Source organism: Mobula birostris, chromosome 2 (genome assembly GCF_030028105.1).
Source record: "Mobula birostris isolate sMobBir1 chromosome 2, sMobBir1.hap1, whole genome shotgun sequence".
Classification (NCBI taxonomy): domain Eukaryota; kingdom Metazoa; phylum Chordata; class Chondrichthyes; order Myliobatiformes; family Myliobatidae; genus Mobula; species Mobula birostris.
The window spans coordinates 58,297,826-58,318,478 of NC_092371.1; the positions used below are offsets into that span (position 1 = coordinate 58,297,826).

Below are 20,653 nucleotides of genomic sequence, written 5' to 3' on the forward strand. Positions count from 1 at the left end.
CTGGTAACCTCTTCTGCACCCTCTCCAAAGCCGCTACATCCTTCCTACAATTGGCAACCAGAACTGAATGCGATAGTCTAAATGTCACCTAACTAGAGTTTTGTAACGCTGCAACAAAACTTCCCAATTCTTGATCATAATTCCTCCACTAATAAAGTCAATCATACCATATGTTTTCTTTACCATTCTATCAACCTGTGTAGCCACTTTCATGGATCTATGGTCTTAGCGCAAAGACCCCTGTGCCCATCAACATTGTTAAAGGGCCTTGCCAATTAACAGTGTACTGTCTCTGTATATTTGACCCGCCGAAGTGCAACATTTTACATTTGGCCAGATTAAACTCCATCTGCCACTTCTCTGTCCATATCTGCTCTTGATTTATATCTCATTGTATCACTTGCCAGTCTTCTACATCGGAATAAATTTGATTCAATAAGTCAATTGTATGTATTCTATTGATTTTTAGTGTTTGCTGTTAACCACTATTTTAATGCAAGACATTGGATGTTTCTCATTTACATTAAATGCTCAAGTAATTGTTAATTGGCACAAGAGTGGGGAAAATGTCTTCGCCCTTTGGGCAATTTTGGAAAACATGGTAACAATATAGAGTGAGACAGGTCTGGAGTGATTCTGCCAGACTTGACTAATTTGGCCATTTATTCCATTTGCCCTACAAGGATCTATTAGTAGTGTGGCATCCAAGTGCAAACCCTTGGGCTTACTTCTGTAGTAACTCACTGATTTGGTTAGTTAAGTACCAAATTTGAAAAGGTTGCCCCATTTTCCTTTTAACCTCCAGCCTGATGGCATGAACATTGGTTTCTCAAAATTCCAGCAGTGGTCCCTCCCTCTCCTTCACCATCCCCCATTCCTGATTCCCTGTCTCACTTATCTCCTTACCCACCCATCACCTCCCTCTGGTGCTGCCCTGCCTTCCCTTTCTTCCATGGTCTTCTATCCTCGCCAATCAGATTACCCCCCTCCTTCAGCTCTGCATTTCTTTCACCAGTCAACTTCCCAGCTCTCTACTTCCCCCTCTCCCGGCTTCACCAATCACCTGCCACCTTGAATTTCTTCCTCCTCTCCTCCCCCCTCCTTACTCTGACATCTCCACTTCCTTTCCAGTCCTGGTGAAATGTCTCGGCCCAAAACATCGACTGTTCACTCTTTTCTATAGATGCTGCCTGGCCTACTGAGTTCCTCCAGCATTTAATATGTGTTGCTCTGTCTTCTAGCTGGTAGTTGTCTTCTCTACGTTGAACATACTTGTGAAGTTACTAAGAATTATTGAAATCTCATAACTGAGGGAATTGAGTTATTTAGGTCTTTAGATATTACTTTGTGATTCTTAAAAATAATCATCAATGATAACACATAATAAATGCTCAGAAGTTCTTAAACTTGGATTGGAATTGCCTTCCAATTTCTGTCTCCCTGCAGTAGAAATGCCAGAATATTTAAAATGAATACCACTGTTCAACAGGTGATGCACTAAAACTAATTATTGTTTTAAATATTCCCATTGTAGCTATATATCTATCAATGTGGATTGATTTAAATACAAACTATAAGAGGAGAACTTAGTTCATTTTCTATTTTAATATGTATAACGTAAAGAGAAAATGCTGGAAAAGGTCACTAAATCAAGCAGCCTCTGTGGAAGGACAACAAGAGTTAACAACACAGCTCAAAGACGTTTTATCAAACCTTCGGAATGTTTCCAGCACACTCTGGGTTTTGTCTCAGATTTCCAGCACCAGTAGTTTCCTCTGATTCTGATTCATGTGACCATTCTGGTCATCAGCAGCTTTGTGTGGTTTAAACAAAAAATTATTAGCTTTGTGGATGTAATATATATGCTTTTTGTGGCTATTAATTCAACATTGAACAAATATAAACTGAAGTATCTCCCCATCCTTGCCTGACTTCTGTAATGTATACTCAGTAGCCACTTTATTAGGTACACCTCTACACCTGCTCATTAATGCAAATAAATACCTAATTAACCAATCATATGGCAGCAAATCAATGCATAAAAGCATGCAGACATGGTCAAGAGGTTCAGTTGTCCATCAAACTAAACATTAGAATGGGGAAGAAATGTGATCTAAGTAACTTTGACTGTGGAATGATTGTTTGTGCCAGACGTGGTAGTTTGCATATCTCAGAAACTGCTGATCTCCTGGGATTTTCAGAGAGAATGGTGCTAGAAACAAAAAAAAATCCAATGACTGGCAGTTCTCTAAACGAAAATGCTTCGTTCATGAGAGAGGTCAGAGGAGAATGACCAAGCTGGTTCAAGCTGATAGGAAGATGACAGGAACTCAAATAAACTTGAGTTACAACAGCGGTGTGGAGAAGAGAATCTCTGAACCTTGAATTGGTGGGCTACAGCAGGAAAAGAACTCACAGAATTCCACTCTTGTACCTAATAAAGTGGCTACTGAGTATACATTACAGAAGTCAGGCAAGGATGGGGAGATACTTCAGTTTATATTTGTTCAATGAGTGTAGTTCAGGTCTTAGGCCGAATGTGCACTGCTGTTGCCTGAGGGGGACAAATCGTATGTCTTTTCACTCATTATTTGACATAAGTCAGGAACAAACAGGAAAATCTTTTCAGAGCTACAGTATACCTGAATTATATTCACCTTAACTATTCAGATGCTGTCCAGATGTTCCAGACAAGTACCAGCTTTGGCCATCCTACCTTCATTAGAAATCCAGTACCAACTTCATAATCCTTTTTGGATATTTCCATCTGACCTGCTCCACATTGCTTATCCATAGTTTTCCCAGATTTGCCATTGATGTTTGAAAGAGAGACCAACAAGAAGAAAAAAAAATCTTTAACTTCCACTTTTTTTTGCTACAATTGTAAGAGAGAGCATTCCCTTTCAAAGTTCCTTATGAAGAATAGACTTTTTTTTTTAGAGTTCGGGCAGTACAAATATTTTTGTCACAGCCAGCAATCCATGGGTAGCATATCCCTTTTTCCAGAGGGTTGAATTGTTATTGTTGTCGTCTGACCTCTGGGAGTATTTATTTACTCTTGGTTAATTGTAGAATCTCTATGGTAATTATATCTTCATATATAGAATCATACTGCAAATTGGTCATGAACATGTGTAGATAAAATGTGAAAATATATCAGGCCAATGAATTTCTGTACTTGAGCAATGTTGTGTTCATATGGGGTACCATTTTCTTTTTCTTTAGAACAGAAATAACTCTCCATCTAAGCATGATTCTCCTTCAGAAGGTATGTACAAAATCCTACTTCATGGTCATATCTCTATATTATTCTATTTTTCCTTCTGTCATTGGAAACTCTAAGTAGCTTTAATGTTGACAGCTTGGATTCAAAGTCCTCTCAATAGTCAATAAAGTAAAGAAATTATTGGTGAGATGTCATATTTACTTAACTATTTTTAAATACAAACTTATTGTGCCACTGTATATTGCTGCTGGATTAGATTTGACATAGTTAATTATTGTATGTGTTATATAAAATATTGCAAAATATAGAGAAGCTTTTCAGTACGATTAATAAAGGTTTTAAATGCGTTTCCAAATTGGTGAATTGAAAGAGCTGTTTACTTTTAGAAGCATTACTTTTCCAATGAAAATAATTGCTGCAGCCAAACTGGATTATTACCCATTCATAGATATGGGAAAAATTCTTTGAAAAATGTTTTTCAGAGGACTTAAGGAAAGAATTATCTGGGAAGTTTACATATCCACCAATTATTATTTCACTGCATTACACCTTTGCCTTACAATTTTTTTTCTTTCAGATACTTATCCTTCTGAATTGAGTAATTAAACCTCCTTCAATACAAATCTTGGATACGTATTTCAGTCTCTAACCACCTGCTGTTTTTTTTTAAAGATAAAGAAATTCTCACAATTATTTTTGTCTTTTGCCATTTCCTGATTCTAACCTTTTCACCAATGAGAACAGTTCCTCTGTATCTGCTCTGTTTACACCCTTCAGGATTTTACTTACCCCTTCAGATCCCTTTGCATCCTCTTCCATTCCAAGGTGAACAGCCATAGCATCACCAGTCATTGCACACAACTGAAGTCCCTCATCCATTTATCCAATCATTTTGATAAATCTCTATTTCACTCTCCTTCATAGCATTTGCACATCTCCTAGTAAGGTGCCCAGAATGGTACACAATACTTGGTGCTGACTAAACGAGTATTTTATAAAGGTTTATTGGAGATTTCTCTGCTCTTGTACTCTAAATGTTTATGAAGTTCAGGATCCCTACTGTTTTATTTAACTTATTCTGTTGCTTTCAATGCACTATGCACATATACCCCAGATCTTTCTGTTCTTGTAACTTTTTAGAACCCTCCAATTTATATCAACTTTGCTTATGCTTCCTGCCAGTAGGTAACACCACCTTAGTTAGCATAAAATTTCATCTGCCACCTGTCTGCTCGTTCCACTGGCCTATCTGTAACTACATGAAGATTGTTGTTCTCACTGCATCTCCAAGCTTGGTATCATCCTCCCAGTTTATTCTCACAATTCTGTATTAATTATTTACTGTACTATTTAAGTGACGATGGGACTGCACAATGCCAAGTGCTAATAAATATCAATATTACTTTTATTACTGTTTCAAATCATGCACTTCTTTTTGATGACAAACTTGAGAATGGTGCTCTGAATTTTTGCTTCACACAATGCAACTATTTTAAAAGGCTTATAAAAAATCTTTTTTTAGCCATGGTTTCAGTGAGAACAACACTACTACAAGTATATAAATGAACACTTCTACTTCAAGTAGTCTGCTGATAGTGGTGTGTATCGTTCAGCTAGATTTTCCAATGTGCAGCAATAAACTACAACAAATTCAGAGTAGATCAAATTATTGACACTTTTTTTTATTTACTTGCATGGGAAGCTACCTCCACATGTTATTATTGGAGAATATCTTCAATCTTATAGCTGAAACAAACCACTTTTTACCTTTGTATGTTTTACAAAGAACATTAATTTTGTTGTTCCATTCCATAACATTCCTCCATTATCTGCATCCATCTCAAGTTCCTGACGTCTGTTCTTCAAGCAGTCCATTTGTCTTCAGACTGTGTCCTATTTTTCTCTGTTGTCAAAACGTTCCTGCCATAAACACAACCCCCCGCCATAAAGATATTGAATCATTGTGGGATGAGTTAAGAAACTGCAAGGGTGAAAAAAAAACCCTGATGGCAGTTACATAAAGGCCGCCCAACAGTAGCTGGGATGTTGATCACAGATTACAACAGGAAATAGAAAAGGCGTGTCGAAAGGGCAATGTTATGATAGTCATGGGACATTTCAACATTCGGGTCGATTGGGAAAATCTGGTTGGTAATGGATCTCAAGAGAGTGAGTGTTTTGAATGCCTATAAGATGGCTTTTTAGAGTAGTTTGTCACTGAGCGTACTAGGGGATCAGCTATACTGGATTGGGTGTTATGTAATGAACAGGAGGTGATTAGGGAGCACATTAGGAGGCAGTGATCACAATATGATTGAATTAAATTTTAAATTGTATAGGGAGAAAGTAATGTCTGACGTAGTATATTTTAGTAGAATAAAGGAAATTACTGTAGCATGAGAGAGGAGTTGGTCAAAGAAAATCGGAAGGAGATGCTGGCAGGAATGACAACATAGCAGCAATGGCATGAGTTTCTGGGAAAGGTGAGGAAGGTGCAGGATAGGTGTATTCCAAAAATGAAGAAATACTCAAGTGCAAAATAGTACAACCGTGGCTGATAAGGGAAGTCAAAGCTAATGTAAAAGCAAAAGAGAGGGCATACAACAAAGCAAAAATTAGTGGGAAGATAGAGGATTGGGAAGCTCTTGAAAACCTACAGACAGAATTTAGAAGAATCATTAGGAGGGAAAAGATGAAATATGAAGGCAAGCAAGCAAACAATATATATAATGGGGACAAGGAGATGGCAGATGAATTTAATGAGTATTTTGTATCAGTCTTCACTGTGGAAAACACTAGCAGTGTGCCTGATGGTGAAGGATGTGAGGGAAGAGAAGTGAGTGCAATTACTATTACAAGGGAGAAGGTGCTCAAATAGCTGAAAGACCTAAGGTTAAATAAGTTACCCGGACCAGATGAACTGCACCCTAGGGGTTCTGAAAGAGATAGCGCTAGAGACTGGGGAGGCATTAGTAATGATCCTTCAAAAATTATTGGACTCTGGCATGGTGCCGAAGGACTGGAAAATTGCAAATGTCATTCCACTGTTTAAAAAAAGAAGGCAGCAGAAAGGAAATTATAGACTAGTTAGCCTGGCCTCCGTGGTTGGGAAAATGTTGGAGCCAATTATTAAGGATGACTTGGAGTACTTGGTAACAAAGGAAAAATAGGATAAAGTCAGAATGGTTTCCTTAAGGGAAAATCTTGCCTGACGAACCTGTTAGAATTTTTTTTAAGAGACGCAAGTAGGTTAGATAAAGGGGATGCAGTGACAAGGTGCCACACATGAGGCTGCTTACCAAGTATTACAGGAAAGTTACTAATGTGGTTAGAGTGTTAGCTGATTGGTAGGAGGCAGTGAGTGGAAATGAAAGGATCCTTTTCTGGTTGACTGCCAGTGATTAGTGGTGTTGCTCAGTGATCGGTTTTGGAACTGTTTCTTTTTATGCATTATCAGTGATTTAGATGATGGAATAGGTGGCTTTGTTGTAAGTTTGCAAATGATATGAAGATTGGTGGAGGAATAGGTATTGTTGAGGAAACAGGTAGACTGCAAAAATACTTAAACAAATTTGCAGAATGGTCAAGAAAGTGGCAAATGAAGTACAATGTTGGAAAATGCTTGGTCATGAACTTCGGTAGTAGAAATAAATGTGCACACTATTTTCTAAATGGGGAGAAAATCCAACAATCTGAGATACCAAGGGTCTTTAAAGTGCTTGTGCAGGACGCCCTAAAGGTTAAATTGCAGGTAGAGTTTGTGGTGAGGAAGGAAGCTGCAATGTTAGCATTCATTTTAAGAGGTCTGGAATACAAGAGCAAGGATGTGATGCTGAGGTTTTATAAGGCAATGGAGAGGCCTTGCCTTGAGTATTGTGAACAGTTCTGGACTCCTCATCTGAGAAAAGATGTGCTCACATTGGAGAGGGTTCAGAGGAGCTTCATAAGGATGATTCCAGGAATGAAGGGGTTATCATATAAGGAACATTTGATATCTCTGGGTCTGTGCACATTGGAATTTAAAAGGATGAGGGGGGATCTCATTGAAACCTTTCAAATTTTGAAAGGCCAAGACAAAGTAAATGTGGAAGGGATGTTTCCCATGATGGACAAGAAGACACGGCCTGAGGATAGAGGAGTGTCTATTTAAAACAGAGATGCAGAGAAATTTCTTTAGCAAGAAGGTGGTGAATTTGTGGAATGTATTGCCACAAACAGCTGTGGAGGCCAGGTAATTGGATATACTTAAGCCAAAGCTTGATAGGTTCTTGATTAGACAAGACATCAAAGGTTACAGGGAGAAGGTCGCAGAGTGGGGCTGAGGAGGGGGAAGAGGGATCAGCCATGATTGAATGGCAGACCAGAAGCAGACCTGATGGGCCAAATGGCCTAGTTCTGCTCCTATGTTTTAGGATCTTATGGTTTAAAGCACACATTTTGATAAAATATACACACTAACTTGTAAGCCTCTCTTCTGAACCAGCAAAGCACCCTGGGATCTCACAGGTTCCATCTTTTCATGTTATATTTTGCATAAGTTACAAATTCATGAAGATTTCAGTGTTTCAGATGTGTTTCCACAAGAGAAACTAATCCTTCATCACATACAGCATAGAAAAGTAAAAACATTGAACTCACTATCAAAACAACTGAATTTCAGAAGTGTTTCAATATCACTCATTCAGCAAATGAGATCATGGATGAATTTATATCCTTTTTTTAAACTACAGTCATTGAGTACAAATAAAAGCAATTATTAGGATTTTCTGTACTACAAATATAGGCCCACCAGGAATATTTTGTATGACTGATCGATACATATTGTAGAAAAATGAGAAGCAATCTCATTGAGATGTGCAAGGTTCTGAGAGTGACTGAGAGGGAAGATGTTTCCTCTTAGCTGAAGAGGCTTGAACTAGAAGTCATAGTCATGAAAAAGAATCTGTTACTTAGCACTGAAATGAAAAGAATTTTTCTCAAGGGCTGTGAAAACTCATTTATTGAGCATATTCAAGGTGAAAACTTATGGGATTTAATATTGAAGAGAAACAGAAACGTTGAAGATTGAGCATGAAGGTGAACAAGGCTCAGGATTAGCCATGATGCTACTGAATTGTAGAGAAGATTTGAGAGCATCTAGGGACTGATCCTACTTCTAACTCTCAAGTCCTTTTGCTTCTAAATCTCATACACATCTGTAGAAAGCTACTTAAATTCAATGGGCTATCATAAAATCCTCTGGATTTTTAAAGTCTCTTACTATCTAATAAGTATACCCTTCTTCATAGTAACCTACCTAATACAATTTCTTACAATTCAGCAATGTTAAATAGTTAAAATGTTTTGTTTTGATAACTAAAGAGTTGATCAGAGCTTCTGCTATATTCTAAAACCAATGATCACATTCTCAGAGTAAGGGATAGCTATTTGGGACTGAAAGTAGAAGAAAATTGATCACATGAAGAGAGTGAATCTTTAGAAATCCTTTATCCTAGGACACTGGAGCCTCAATCATTAAGATAATTGAGAACAGAGGTCAATAAATTTCTGGATTTTAAGTGAATTGGAGCTGGAAGGTGGTACTGGGATAAAAGCTCTGTTGATATCTTGAAGAGCTGGTTTGAAATCCTCTTAATTATTCAGTTCTTTCTAATGTTCTGCTACTAACTAGTAAAATCCATTGAAATGCTGGTTATTAAAACAGCTTTCAATAACTACTCAGTCTCATTGCTCTATTGTCTTTTATAAGAAAACAAGAATGGTGGATTAAAATTATTCAGACTAGGGTATCAGAGAAAATTGGATTTTTAAACTAGTGAAAAGCAGGTAAGCATCGTGCTCGCTTGATAAAAGTAGAACTGAGGAACTCTTGACACTTTACAGATGATACAGTTTAACCTTGGACCTTTGTGGTGTCCTATTTACTGAAACTTAATAAAATTGTGAATGGAGCATTTTATAAAGAATGATAAATTTTGTAATGACACTATTTTCTGAATTAGTTTTAACATTTATTTCCTGAAAGATTAGCTTGGAGCTCAAATAGCTTCGAGCTCAAAAATTTCCTGGATTCTCTGCTAGGGAGTGTTTGATGTTGCTTGCCCTTCAAACTTGGCTTAATCCCTCCTGAAAAATTCATTTTGTTGATTTATTTCATCCATTACTTTAGAGCAGAGCATGAAAGATTGGAAATTGAACTTTATTGAACATGTTTCACTGTAAAAGCATGACTAAAAATTAAAGGCAGACATAGTTGATTTGTTACCAGCTAAGCATTCATCAGCAGTCCTACCACAGTCACTTCACACCCACTTCATACGGTCTTCTGCAACATTTACTAAGCATGTGGTTGATTGTCTATCTATCCACTCTCTGATTCATTCCCCATAAGTATTGATTCACTTGGTGTCCAAAATTTTCCTGTTTTGGAATTGAATATACAGTGCATTACAGTTAATTTGGCCATCAGCTAATGGGGACAGCTACTTATTTGAGACAACTCTTGAAGAAACAAAAAAAAACAATTGAAAAATTTGCCAGGATTAAGTGGCAGTGTCTCACTTATTTGAGACACTGCCAATTAATTGGGACAGGAGTCTGTTGCTGAACAATTTTTAACTATCATCAGTCATGTGCACTTGTGTGGCTGTCAGCCACTTCACTGTGCTTAGAGTGAACAGTTTTTAAATAGTGCCAGTTGTGTGTGTTTGTGTTCAAAAAGCAGTCATTTTTGTCACTAATAGTTGGCAAGAAATAGGCAGTAAGACAATACAGAACTCCTTTGCTCAAAGCATTTTCAAGTATTCAGGCTTGGAGATGCCAGAAACGGCTAGCAGTAAAAAGGAAACTATTTCACTACTGCAACAAGTTAGAGCTATGAAGAATTTGAAGTTATCACCAATCATCTTGAATGTTACAATGAAAATAAAGATTTTGAGGATGCAGTCGTCAAAAGCATCGTATGAAGGTAGTCCATTGTCTGTACTAGGTATTGGTACTGATTTTGTTAATTTACAATCAAAAGAATATGGCAGCATACACTAGATGAATACACAATTTTATAGTACTGTAGTAGCATTGGTAGTATCCCAATTAGTTCTGCATTTCTTTAAACATATAATTTGTTACTTAGTTTGGGTTTTTTAATATATCTTTTAAACTATTTCGGCTAATTGAGGTAGCCGCTTAATTGGGTCAAAATGTACTCATCATGATGTATCCCAATTAACTGGAATCTACTGTATTCAACATTTGAGCATTCCCAGCTTTTTTGGGACCGAACCTTTATAATCCATTTAGTCAAGAATTTTTTTCTTTGTCTCAGTCTTACATGACTAACCATATCATGAAAAATTACCTGTAGTACTAGGGACTCTATACTTGCTGTATATTATATCCAGTTCCATAAGCCCTTAATTTATTATAAAGGTCTTTTTTGTGGTACCTTATGGAATACCTTTTGTAATCTAGATATATTACATCAATTGGTTCCCCCTTATGCACATATTAAAAGGATCATGTTGGGTTTGACAAGTAACATGAGATAAATGAGTAATGGTCAAAATTTGAAGAGGAAGCTTTTATTATATTTTTTCTATTTTACTTGTGTTTTTAATATTTTGATAGTTGCTGTATGGAAGGTTGTTGGGAAATATGAAGCTATTGCATTACCTGCTTTGCATCTTCTCATTACATGAAGGATATAACTTTTTGATAAACCTGGGATTTGATCAAATATATTTCCATCCTTCGATATTTTCTTATGACATAAAAAGTGGTCATTGTGGTGCTCAGAGCAATCCCATTCATCACTAATTTTCTCCATAACCTATTCTCCCCACCTTTGTACCAACTCTCCAGAGACTCTATCACTCAGCTACACTCATGGAACAATTTTTTAATATTTATTGAGATACAGCATGGAACAGGCCCTTCTCGGTCTTTGGGCCACATCGCCCAGCAACCCCCAAATTAACCCCAGCCTAATCACTGGACAGTTTACAATGACCAATGAACCTACCAACCAGTACGTCTTTGAACTTTGGGAGGAAACCGGAGCACTCGGAGGAGAATGTACAACCTTTTTCCGGACCACAGCAGGAACTGAACCCAGGTCACTGGTATCGGAAAGCATACCAATGACTACTGCACTACCGTGTCGCCCTACTTTGCCCCACAAAGTACCAGATTTTGGGATGTGGAAGGAAACCAGCGCATCTACAGAAAACACAGATGGTCACGGGGAGTGGGCAAACCCACACGGACCAGGATTGAACCGGGGTTACTGGAACCATGAAGCAGCAGTTTTGCCAACTGTGCCTATGTTGGCTGTAGCAGTATGTGGTTTGCATTAACACATTTTAAAAGAAAAAATTAGTTATCCTGGGTTAACGTTTAATGAAGGTAGATTTGGAGTATTTTTCCCCCTTTGACCTCATTGTATCATGCTTAACAAGGGCAGTCTGTATTACCATTGTACAGCTGATGTTCATCCTGGCAATGGAAATTACTCACCCCTGAAGTCTGAAAAAAGATCTGTAGCATTTTGCAGGTGCAGACAGAGATTCTGTTCCTTTGCTCTCTTATCTTTGCATCAGAAATTGTTGACTAGAAAGCTGGCCACAATTACTCTTAATTCTAACTGCAACATGAGACTAAATGTGACTAATTTTTTATACCTTTCCATAGAGGTAAATTGACTAAACTCTTCTTCATTATAGGATCAGATGATGTGCTGGTAGTTGCTCTTTATGACTATGAAGGCATCCATGAAGGGGACTTGAGCTTTAAGAAAGGAGAAAAAGTGAGAGTGATCTCGCAGTAAGTAAGAGTTGACTGCTCCATGGTTAAGCCTTAATGTTCACAGTGAACAGAGGTAGGTGGGAGGGGCATTGTGTTGGAATGATAGAATGAATAGAGCAATCCAAAAACTATGCACCATATTAATATGATACGCCTGCTATATAGTTGATATTTTTTTTCAAATACATCTACCTGACGCATAACCAATGTTAGAAAGGTGTAATATTAGATTGCACAAAGCCCAGGAACTATTTACTGAGTTTCCAGCTATAGTTTCTGAACTGAACATTTATTTGCAAAATGTGCAGCATTGATTTATTCCATTGCAAGAAAGAGAAATGCTGACATTGAGAGACATTTTATTAAAATTGATACCATTAGGAGAATGGTGTAGATAATTAACATAATGTTTTGATGGGATCTTTATTGATTGACACACAGAGGTACTATAATTGACAAGTTCAGGTGCAATATAGTTTCTAAGACATTCTACATAAATTCTACTATTGCAAAGGTCCACTTATAACATCAAACAGTAGCATCAATGAAAATGGAGAGTTAGTTGTACAGTATAATCCCAAGACAACACTGTACAATGACTGAGAAAAAAGATGACATCTGTGCTTACCCAAATCATATGATATCCAAGGCAGATTTACAGCAATGCATGGCTTTTGAGTTAAAACTACAGGAGACCTATCATTAATTCCTTACCACTAATTCTATATAAGGTTTCACATATATGTAAGAGTACTGGCAATATGTTTCTAATAGAAGTATAATAATCAGCAATGTTTTTTAGTTTGAAGCAACATCAAACTGAATTGTAGATGGTAAATGCACAAATAAAGCAAGCTAATAGATTTGTGTTTTTTGTTTCAGACAAGATGAGTGGTGGCTGGGAATATCTTTAGTAACTGATCAGAAAGGTTATATTCCAAGCAACTATTTTGCCAGAGTTAACACACTTGAAACTGAAGAGTAAGTATTAATGAAATATTTTCATTCATAACCTAAAGCAGATAGAGTCAGTTTACATGGTTGTTCAAAGTAAATTTAATATCAAAGTACATATATGTCACCATATACAACCCTGAAATTCATTTTCTGGTGGGCATACGCAATAAATCAATAAGAGAATAACAAACAGAATAGAATCAAAGAAAGACCACAGTAAGTAGACATTCAACCAGTGTACAAACTCTGCAAATACAAAAATAAATAAATAAGCAATAAATATCAAGAATATGAGATGAAGAGTGCTTGAAAGTGAGTCCATAGATTGTGGGAACATTTCAGTGACGGGCAAGTGAAGTTATCCCCTTTGGTTCAAGAGCCAGATAACTGAGTGGTAATAACTGTTCCTGAACCTGGCACTCTACCTTCTTCCCAATGGCAGCAGCGAGAAGAGAGCATGATCTGGGTGGTGGGGTGTCCCTGATGACGGTCGCTGCTTTCCTGCGACAACACTTTGTGCAGATGTGCTCAATGGTGAAGAGGGATTTATCTGTAATGGACTGGGCCATTTCCACTACTTTTTGTTCAATTTTCCATTCAAGGGCATTGGTATTTCCATACCAGGCAGTGCTGATGATGTTTGCACACAATTGATATTTTGTCCAAATTAGTTGGGTTTTGTCCAAAGTATGGAAAACTAGAATTAATTACAAGTGCTACACTATATTTCCCTTTCTGCATCTAATATTATTAAGTTCATCCAAGTCTTTTATTCTGTGGGAAATACAATGTGTTGATAGGGTGTAGCAATGGAAATAATCTAATGAAGGCATACTATATTCACAGTAACTGAAAATCAATAAAATGCAGATGCTGGAAATCTGAATCAAAGTGCTGGACACATTCAGAGTGTCAGGCTGCATCCGTGGAAAGAGAAGCAGTTAACATTTCAAGTCAAAGATTTTTTAAAGATCTTGGAATTTGGAATTATTAACTTTCTCTTTCCACAGATACTGTCCGGACTTATAAGTATTTACAGAATTTTCTGTTTTGTTTTGTTTGCTTCCAAATGAATACTAATTTCATCACTATTGTGAAAGTGTTCCTGTGCTGGTTGTACTCTGTTAAGAATGATCATCAGTCATAATCTTTAAATTATGACCGTGTAGATATCTACACTTCTATTAATAAGGCATGACTGTAGAATTTTACTGAAAAAACTTGAGGTTGCTCTGGAATATTCAATTCAATTCAAGTTTAATTGTCATTTAACCGTATGTATATTAATACTGATGAATACAGCCAAACAAGAGCTGTTACTATGGGGACAAAGTGGAAAGGCACATTACCAACAGTCACACACAGTAAGCACACACAAGATCACAATCACTTAATAAGAGTCCCGAGGCTTTCATCTGCCCCCCCCCGCGATGACACAGCTTGACGCATACAAGTCAACAAACCAATATAGAATGTCAGTAAAAATACAACGACACAGAATATGCCTATATGTACCCTCCAGCCCACCAATATCATCTATCGACGGGCCCCCGACACCCACTAGGCAACATCATGGCTTTGAGGCCCAGTCCTCGCATATACAAAACATTAGCAGACAAATATATGTGTATGTAGTCCAGACACCTCAGTCCATTTTAAATCTTCAGTTGCCATAATTGCACTACGCGGCCCCTGGTAGAGCGTGATGGCTCAGACGCCTCACCTCCGGCAGCTGAAAAGCAAGCGACCCCGCAGCTTGAGGCTCGAGTCCATTGAGTGCCGCTAAAAGATCTGCAGTTGGGCACAAGAGAGCTTGTCTTCAGTCGAGCAAAACCCTAAGAGGGCAGCTCTGACTGCGTTCTGGACACCGTGCCACACCGCCCCCGGTGGAGTGCAACAGCTTCATCCCTCACTCTAGGCAGGTGCAAACAGGCGACACTGTGGTTTCAGGCCTAGTTCTTGCTACGATCGAGGACTCCCCCCCCCCCGCCCCCTTCCATCCACCCCTGCTCGCATCCAATTAATCAGTGAATCGAACTTGCGGCAGACCAGATTAACAATTTCCAAAGGGGTCTTGCGATCACAAGAAAAGCGACAGCCACTCACTATTTGACTGTAAGCCTCCATCGACTCAGGCAGTAGCACATTGTGCTGCTCCTTCATTACATCTGCTAGCATGAAGATGTAGACCTGCAGTCCTTCGAGTTCTTAAACGTACGTCTAATGATTGCAAGATCCTGCTATACTTTAAGTACAACAGTAACACCTTTTGCTGGACCCATAGAAGCCGCTATGACCAATCAAGCCGCCATCTTGCTGGAAATATGATAAAAACATTGATAAATAGATACTTTATTGATCCCAAAGGAAATTACAGTGTCACTGTAGCATTACAAGTGCACAGATATACAATGTTGGAAGAGAAGTACGAAAGAATAAAAATAATTTATCTTAGAAAAGTAAGATGTACAAAGTGTACAAGTGAAAGATTACAAGATCACTTCCCTGGCTGGAGGGTGACTCATTATAGAGCCAGATGGCTGAGGGTAAGAATAACCTCATGTAGCGCTCTTTGGAGCAGCACAGACATCTGTTACTGTTTCTGTTACTGAAAGTACCCCACTGTTCAGCCAAGGTGGCATACAGAGAGTGAAAGACATTGTCCAGAATTGCCAGGATTTTCCAGAGGGTCCTTTGTTCTACCACATCCTCCAGTATGTCCAGTTTGACTCCTATAACAGAGCCGGTCTTTCTAATTAGTTTATTGGGCCTACTGGCATCATCTGTGTTGATACCATTGCCCCGGCACACCACCACATAAAAGGTTGTACTGGTGACAACAGGCTGATAGAACATGTTAAGGATACGCCTGCATACTCCAAAGGACCTCGGTCTCCTCAGGAAGTAGAGGGAATCTGGCCCTTCTTATACACAGCCTCAGCCTTGGTGCTCCACTTAATTCTGTTGTCCATGTGCATCCCCAGGTACTTGTAGGTCCTCACCATGAATAGTAACAGGGAGCAGTGCAGGCTTGGTCTTCCTAAAGTCCATCACCATCTCTTTTCTCTTACTAACGTCGAGCTGTGGATGATTCAGCCTGCACCATTTGACAAGTCCTCCACCAGGGCCATGTATTCATCCTCCTGTCCTCCCTTTATATACCCAACTATTGCTGAGTTTTCAGAGAATTTCTGCAGATGACATGACTCAGTGTTGTATCTAAAATCCAAGGTATACAGGGTAAATGGAAAGTGAGCCAATACAGTATAAACTGGATGCAGCTTGTCTCTGAGTATTAGGGATACCATTCATGGGTGATGTAAAGCAAGCACCACCTGTCAGTGTCTTATTTATTTTTCCAAATTTCAACATTTTTGTTGAAAAGCTATTTATTTCCATGGATGTATTGCTTGCATTTGCTGCATTAATATTTGTGTCTTTTTGAGATTTCTGATCAAATGTTCATTTTTTACATATGCTGGCCCCTTTGGTATACTGACAGGTAAGACATCACAGCTTTGGCTTGGAACTTGTGGTCATAGATCCATGCAGTTCCTTCTTAGAGTCGTCCTTCGCACCATCTGGATCTGGTAGGAATGTGGAGCTACTGTCTCTTGCACTTATTGTTGCTTGGACCATGTGCCAGAATCGTGATCTTGGATTTGCCCTTGATCCCCAGACTTCGAGACTGGTAGGCTTTCCACAGTCTGTTTCTGTTTCTCTTTCCCTTTCACTTTAGTGAACTTGACCTCGGGTGTTCCCTTGGGTGTCAACAGGTTTTCATGTATTCAAAGGTTAGTACATATGCACTGACCCATTAGCATTTGGGTTGGTGAAAGGCCATTCTGGAGTGGCGCACTTCTGTTATTTCATCAGTCTTTTGTGGAAATCCACTCATCCATCTTGCACTTTCTTCATGAGACCCTTTACTACTTTGACCAAACTTTGCTAAGCCATTTGATTGTGGCTGTGGGCTTGAAGTTGTATGTCAAAACCTCCCCCCCCACCCCAAACATTGGCAAAGGACTCAAATTCACAGCACAAAAATTGTGGACCATTGTCTGATACTACTTAAAATGGAACTCCGTGCCTTGCAAACAGTTTTCAGGAAGGTGATGACTGCTTTGCTGGATGTTGATTGCAGTGTTGCATCCTCTGGTTAACCGGAAAATAGTCTGTTACAACAATATGGCTCTTCCCATTACAATCAATCAAATCCACTTCAACTTTGAAGTATGATCTCTCTGGTACAGGATATGCTGTAAGCGGTGCTGGTTGCTGCTTTGCTTTGTAGGTAAAGCATATTTTACATGAAGCAATGGTCTGGCTGATGTCTTGGTTCATTCTTGGCCAATACATCACCTCACAAACTCTACATTTACAATTTTTCCTCACCAAGATGCCCTGCATGTATCTTTTGGATCATTTCCTTATGTAGCGACACTGGAATCACAAACCTGTTCCCTTTGAAGAACATATATTTCTGATATTTCACTGATACACTGATATTTCAACTTTGCATGCCCATTAATTCCTTATGCATATTGGACAGTCATTTTTCAGCTACTAGCCATTCTTTCCATATTGTATCTTGGAGTTCTTTCATTGTTTCATCTGACCCTGACACTTTCCTAATCTGCTCTGTTCTATCAGGAGATACTGGAAGGGTGGTGACCATCTTAGGCCTGTATATCTGCATTGACCTCTTGGTCACTCTTTTCTTTCTTGTCGACTGCTTGGGATTGTGCATCAGCAGCAAACATATATTTTCCTGGTGTAGGTCATTGTCACATTATATTTCTGCAGCCTTTTCAGCATGCACTATATCCTCGTGGGACAGTCTTTCAATGATTTGGTCGTAATTAAGACCAGTGGTTTATGGTCTGTCTCCACTTCAAAAGCTTGTCCATGGATGTGCTGATGGAACCTTTCACATGCATATGTGCTGGCAAGAAGCTCTGTCTCTATCTGTGCATAGTTTGTTTCTGCATTTGTTAAAGCCCTTGATGCATGGGCCACAGGTTGCCGCGTGCTATTGTGCTGATGCTGTAGTACTGCTCCAAGGCCGTATTGGGGCGCATCGGCCAAGATCCTAGTACACCTTTCTGGATCATAAAACTTCAGCACAGGATCTTCAGTTATGAATGTCTGGAAACACTCTCGCTCATGAGACCAAATCCACTCATTTTGCTGCTCAAGGAGTGACCTAAGTGGTGCTGACACAGTTGACCAACGAGGGATTAACTTAGCCAGGTAAGACACCATTCCCAAGAAACATCTCACTTCCTCTTCGTTTTGGGGTCTCTCCATGTTTTCAATGGCTGATGTCTTTCTTGGGTCATTCTACACTCCCCTTTCAAATATGACATCACTTATAAAGATCAGTATCTAAACACCAAGCTCACATTTCTCTTTATTTAAATTCAAATTAACATTCTGTATCACGTCAAGCACTTGTCTCAGTTGTGTATCATGTTCATCCTTGGTGGACCCCCAAATTATGATCCATCATGATTTCTACACCAGGTATGCTCTCAAAGATCATTTGGATGGTTTTTAATGGTAGACTTCTTGTGCGGAGAGAATCCCATACAGTAGCTGAAGTATGCAATATTTTCCTTCTGATGTGTTAAAGTACACAGTCTCGAAATTGCCTCATCAAGCTTTATCTGCCAATACTCAGCTGATACACCAAGCTTACTAAACTACTTCACACCTGCAAATTGGGAAATGATCTCCTCTCCGTTGTTAATTTAAAATGCTCCCCCTTGATGGCTTTATTGAGATCTTTTGGGTCTAGATGTATCTGCAACGCTAATTTTTTCTTTTGCACAATACCAGTGAGTTCACCCAGTCTGTTGGTTCTTCAGTCTTCTGCATGACATTCATCCATTACATGCGTGCTAGTTTTTGTCTAAGTTTCTCTCTGTCGAAATGGAACTTTCCTGCATGCATGGACAACAGGAGCCCCTGTCTCATCTATATGAATTTTGTGTACACCTGGTAAGCATCTGAGCATCTCAAAGACATCTACATACTCTTCCTTGAGTGTTATCTGGTCATCTTTGGTCCATGAAGCCACTATGAAAACTCTTTTCACCAGATTGAGCTTTTCACATACACTCAGACCTAATATTGACGGTACTGTCTTTTCTACAATCAGTAGCTGTGTCTTTAGGTGCTGCTCCTTGTGCTTGAAGGTCACTATACATGCCCCTTTTACTGGAACATTCTCTCCAGCGTAGTCTATCTCTTTTAACTTCATGGGTAAATCTTGCTCTTTACAGTGAAGATCTTGTAATTATCCATGGGTAAGAGATTCACCTGGGCTCCAGTGTCAAGCTTGAATGGGATTACTGTCTCATTCAGTCTCTGGAACAATCCATTCTGCTTTACCAGCACCAGCAGTCTGTAGAGAATTGACAAATAATTCCTCCATTTCTTCATCAACCGTGTGCAACTTTCTCTTGGTAGCCCCAGCTTTCTAGCACTTTGCAAAATGATTCTTCTTCCCACAATTATTGCAGGACTTTGCATAAGCAGAACAAATCTTAGGAATGTGACTGCCTCCACATTTGCTGCATTTGCTATTTGAGTCTTCCTCTTTGCTGTTGCTTTGGAAAATGCCTTATGTGCTGCTTCTCTGTTTTCACAGCATGCACCATTACGTTTGCACTTTGCAGCTCCTTAGCTTGTGCCCGTGTGGTGTCTGCTGTCCTACACATATTCACAGCCTTTTCCAGCATCAAATCTTTTTCACACACCAGTCTCTCTCTGAGTCCATTATCTGGAACTCCACAAACTACTCTGTCTCTGACTGGGAAATTTCTCAAATCTCCAAGTTCACAGAACTTAGTGTGTGAAGCTCAGCTAAGTATTGGTTGAAGCTAACATGTCATTTCTGTTCCCAGGGGAAAAAGACTTGTATCTCTCAAAAGTGATGTTTTCACTTGGAACAAAATATTCCTTAAATTTTGTCATCAGAATATCCAACGTAGAAGCTGCCTCATCAATTTGAAAGCTGTTATAGATGTCCAAGCATCTTCACCACTTACATGCAGAAAAAGAGACGCTTTCAATTTCTCATCAGTCACTCCCACTCTATTAGCAGCTAAATCTATATTGAATTGCTATTTGATGCATTTCCAGTTATCATTTAGATTGCCGATTAAACTGCGTAGGTGTAGGAGGACTTAACTTATTCATGATGGAAACTCTCAGCCTCTCACATGATTCTCTCTTGCTGGATCCATTGACTGCTGAACTTTGGGATCAACATCCTCTCTTGCTTCGCTGGCTAGCTTTTCTCTCTCACCTTTCTACTCGTGCAGTCTCTTTCTCAGTCGCGCATAGTATTCATTTACTCTCCATGTTTAGACTTCACGCCATCTTCCGACAACATGTTACGTTTGTTCTTAACAAAGACAGACTTGACATGGATTTAGGTTAGAACATTTTACTACTGAACTGCTGCTCAAAGCTGTGTGCATGCAATCCCTACCCCACTTCCGGTTCCAGGTGAACTCCTCCCATTGCCTACTGGGAACTGAACTTCATCCACATCACCGAGGACCTCACGTGGTCTGTACACACCAGCTGTGTGGTGAAAAGGGAACAACAGCGCCTCTTTCACCTCAGACAGTTGAGGAAGTTTGGTATGGGCCCCCA

At 39.0% G+C, this 20,653-nt stretch overlaps 1 protein-coding gene across 3 annotated transcripts in view; it reads left to right on the top strand.

The window, feature by feature from the left end:
* The window catches only part of LOC140186844 (tyrosine-protein kinase HCK-like), a 147,830-nt gene that overhangs the window by 56,793 nt on the left and 70,384 nt on the right, over positions 1 to 20,653 (top strand). For all 3 annotated transcript variants that reach the window (XM_072241509.1, XM_072241517.1, XM_072241500.1), the window contains exons 3-5: positions 3,226 to 3,268; positions 11,947 to 12,046; positions 12,911 to 13,009. In XM_072241509.1, the coding sequence (XP_072097610.1) occupies positions 3,226 to 3,268; positions 11,947 to 12,046; positions 12,911 to 13,009 (242 nt within the window). The remainder of the gene's footprint in view (positions 1 to 3,225; positions 3,269 to 11,946; positions 12,047 to 12,910; positions 13,010 to 20,653) is intronic.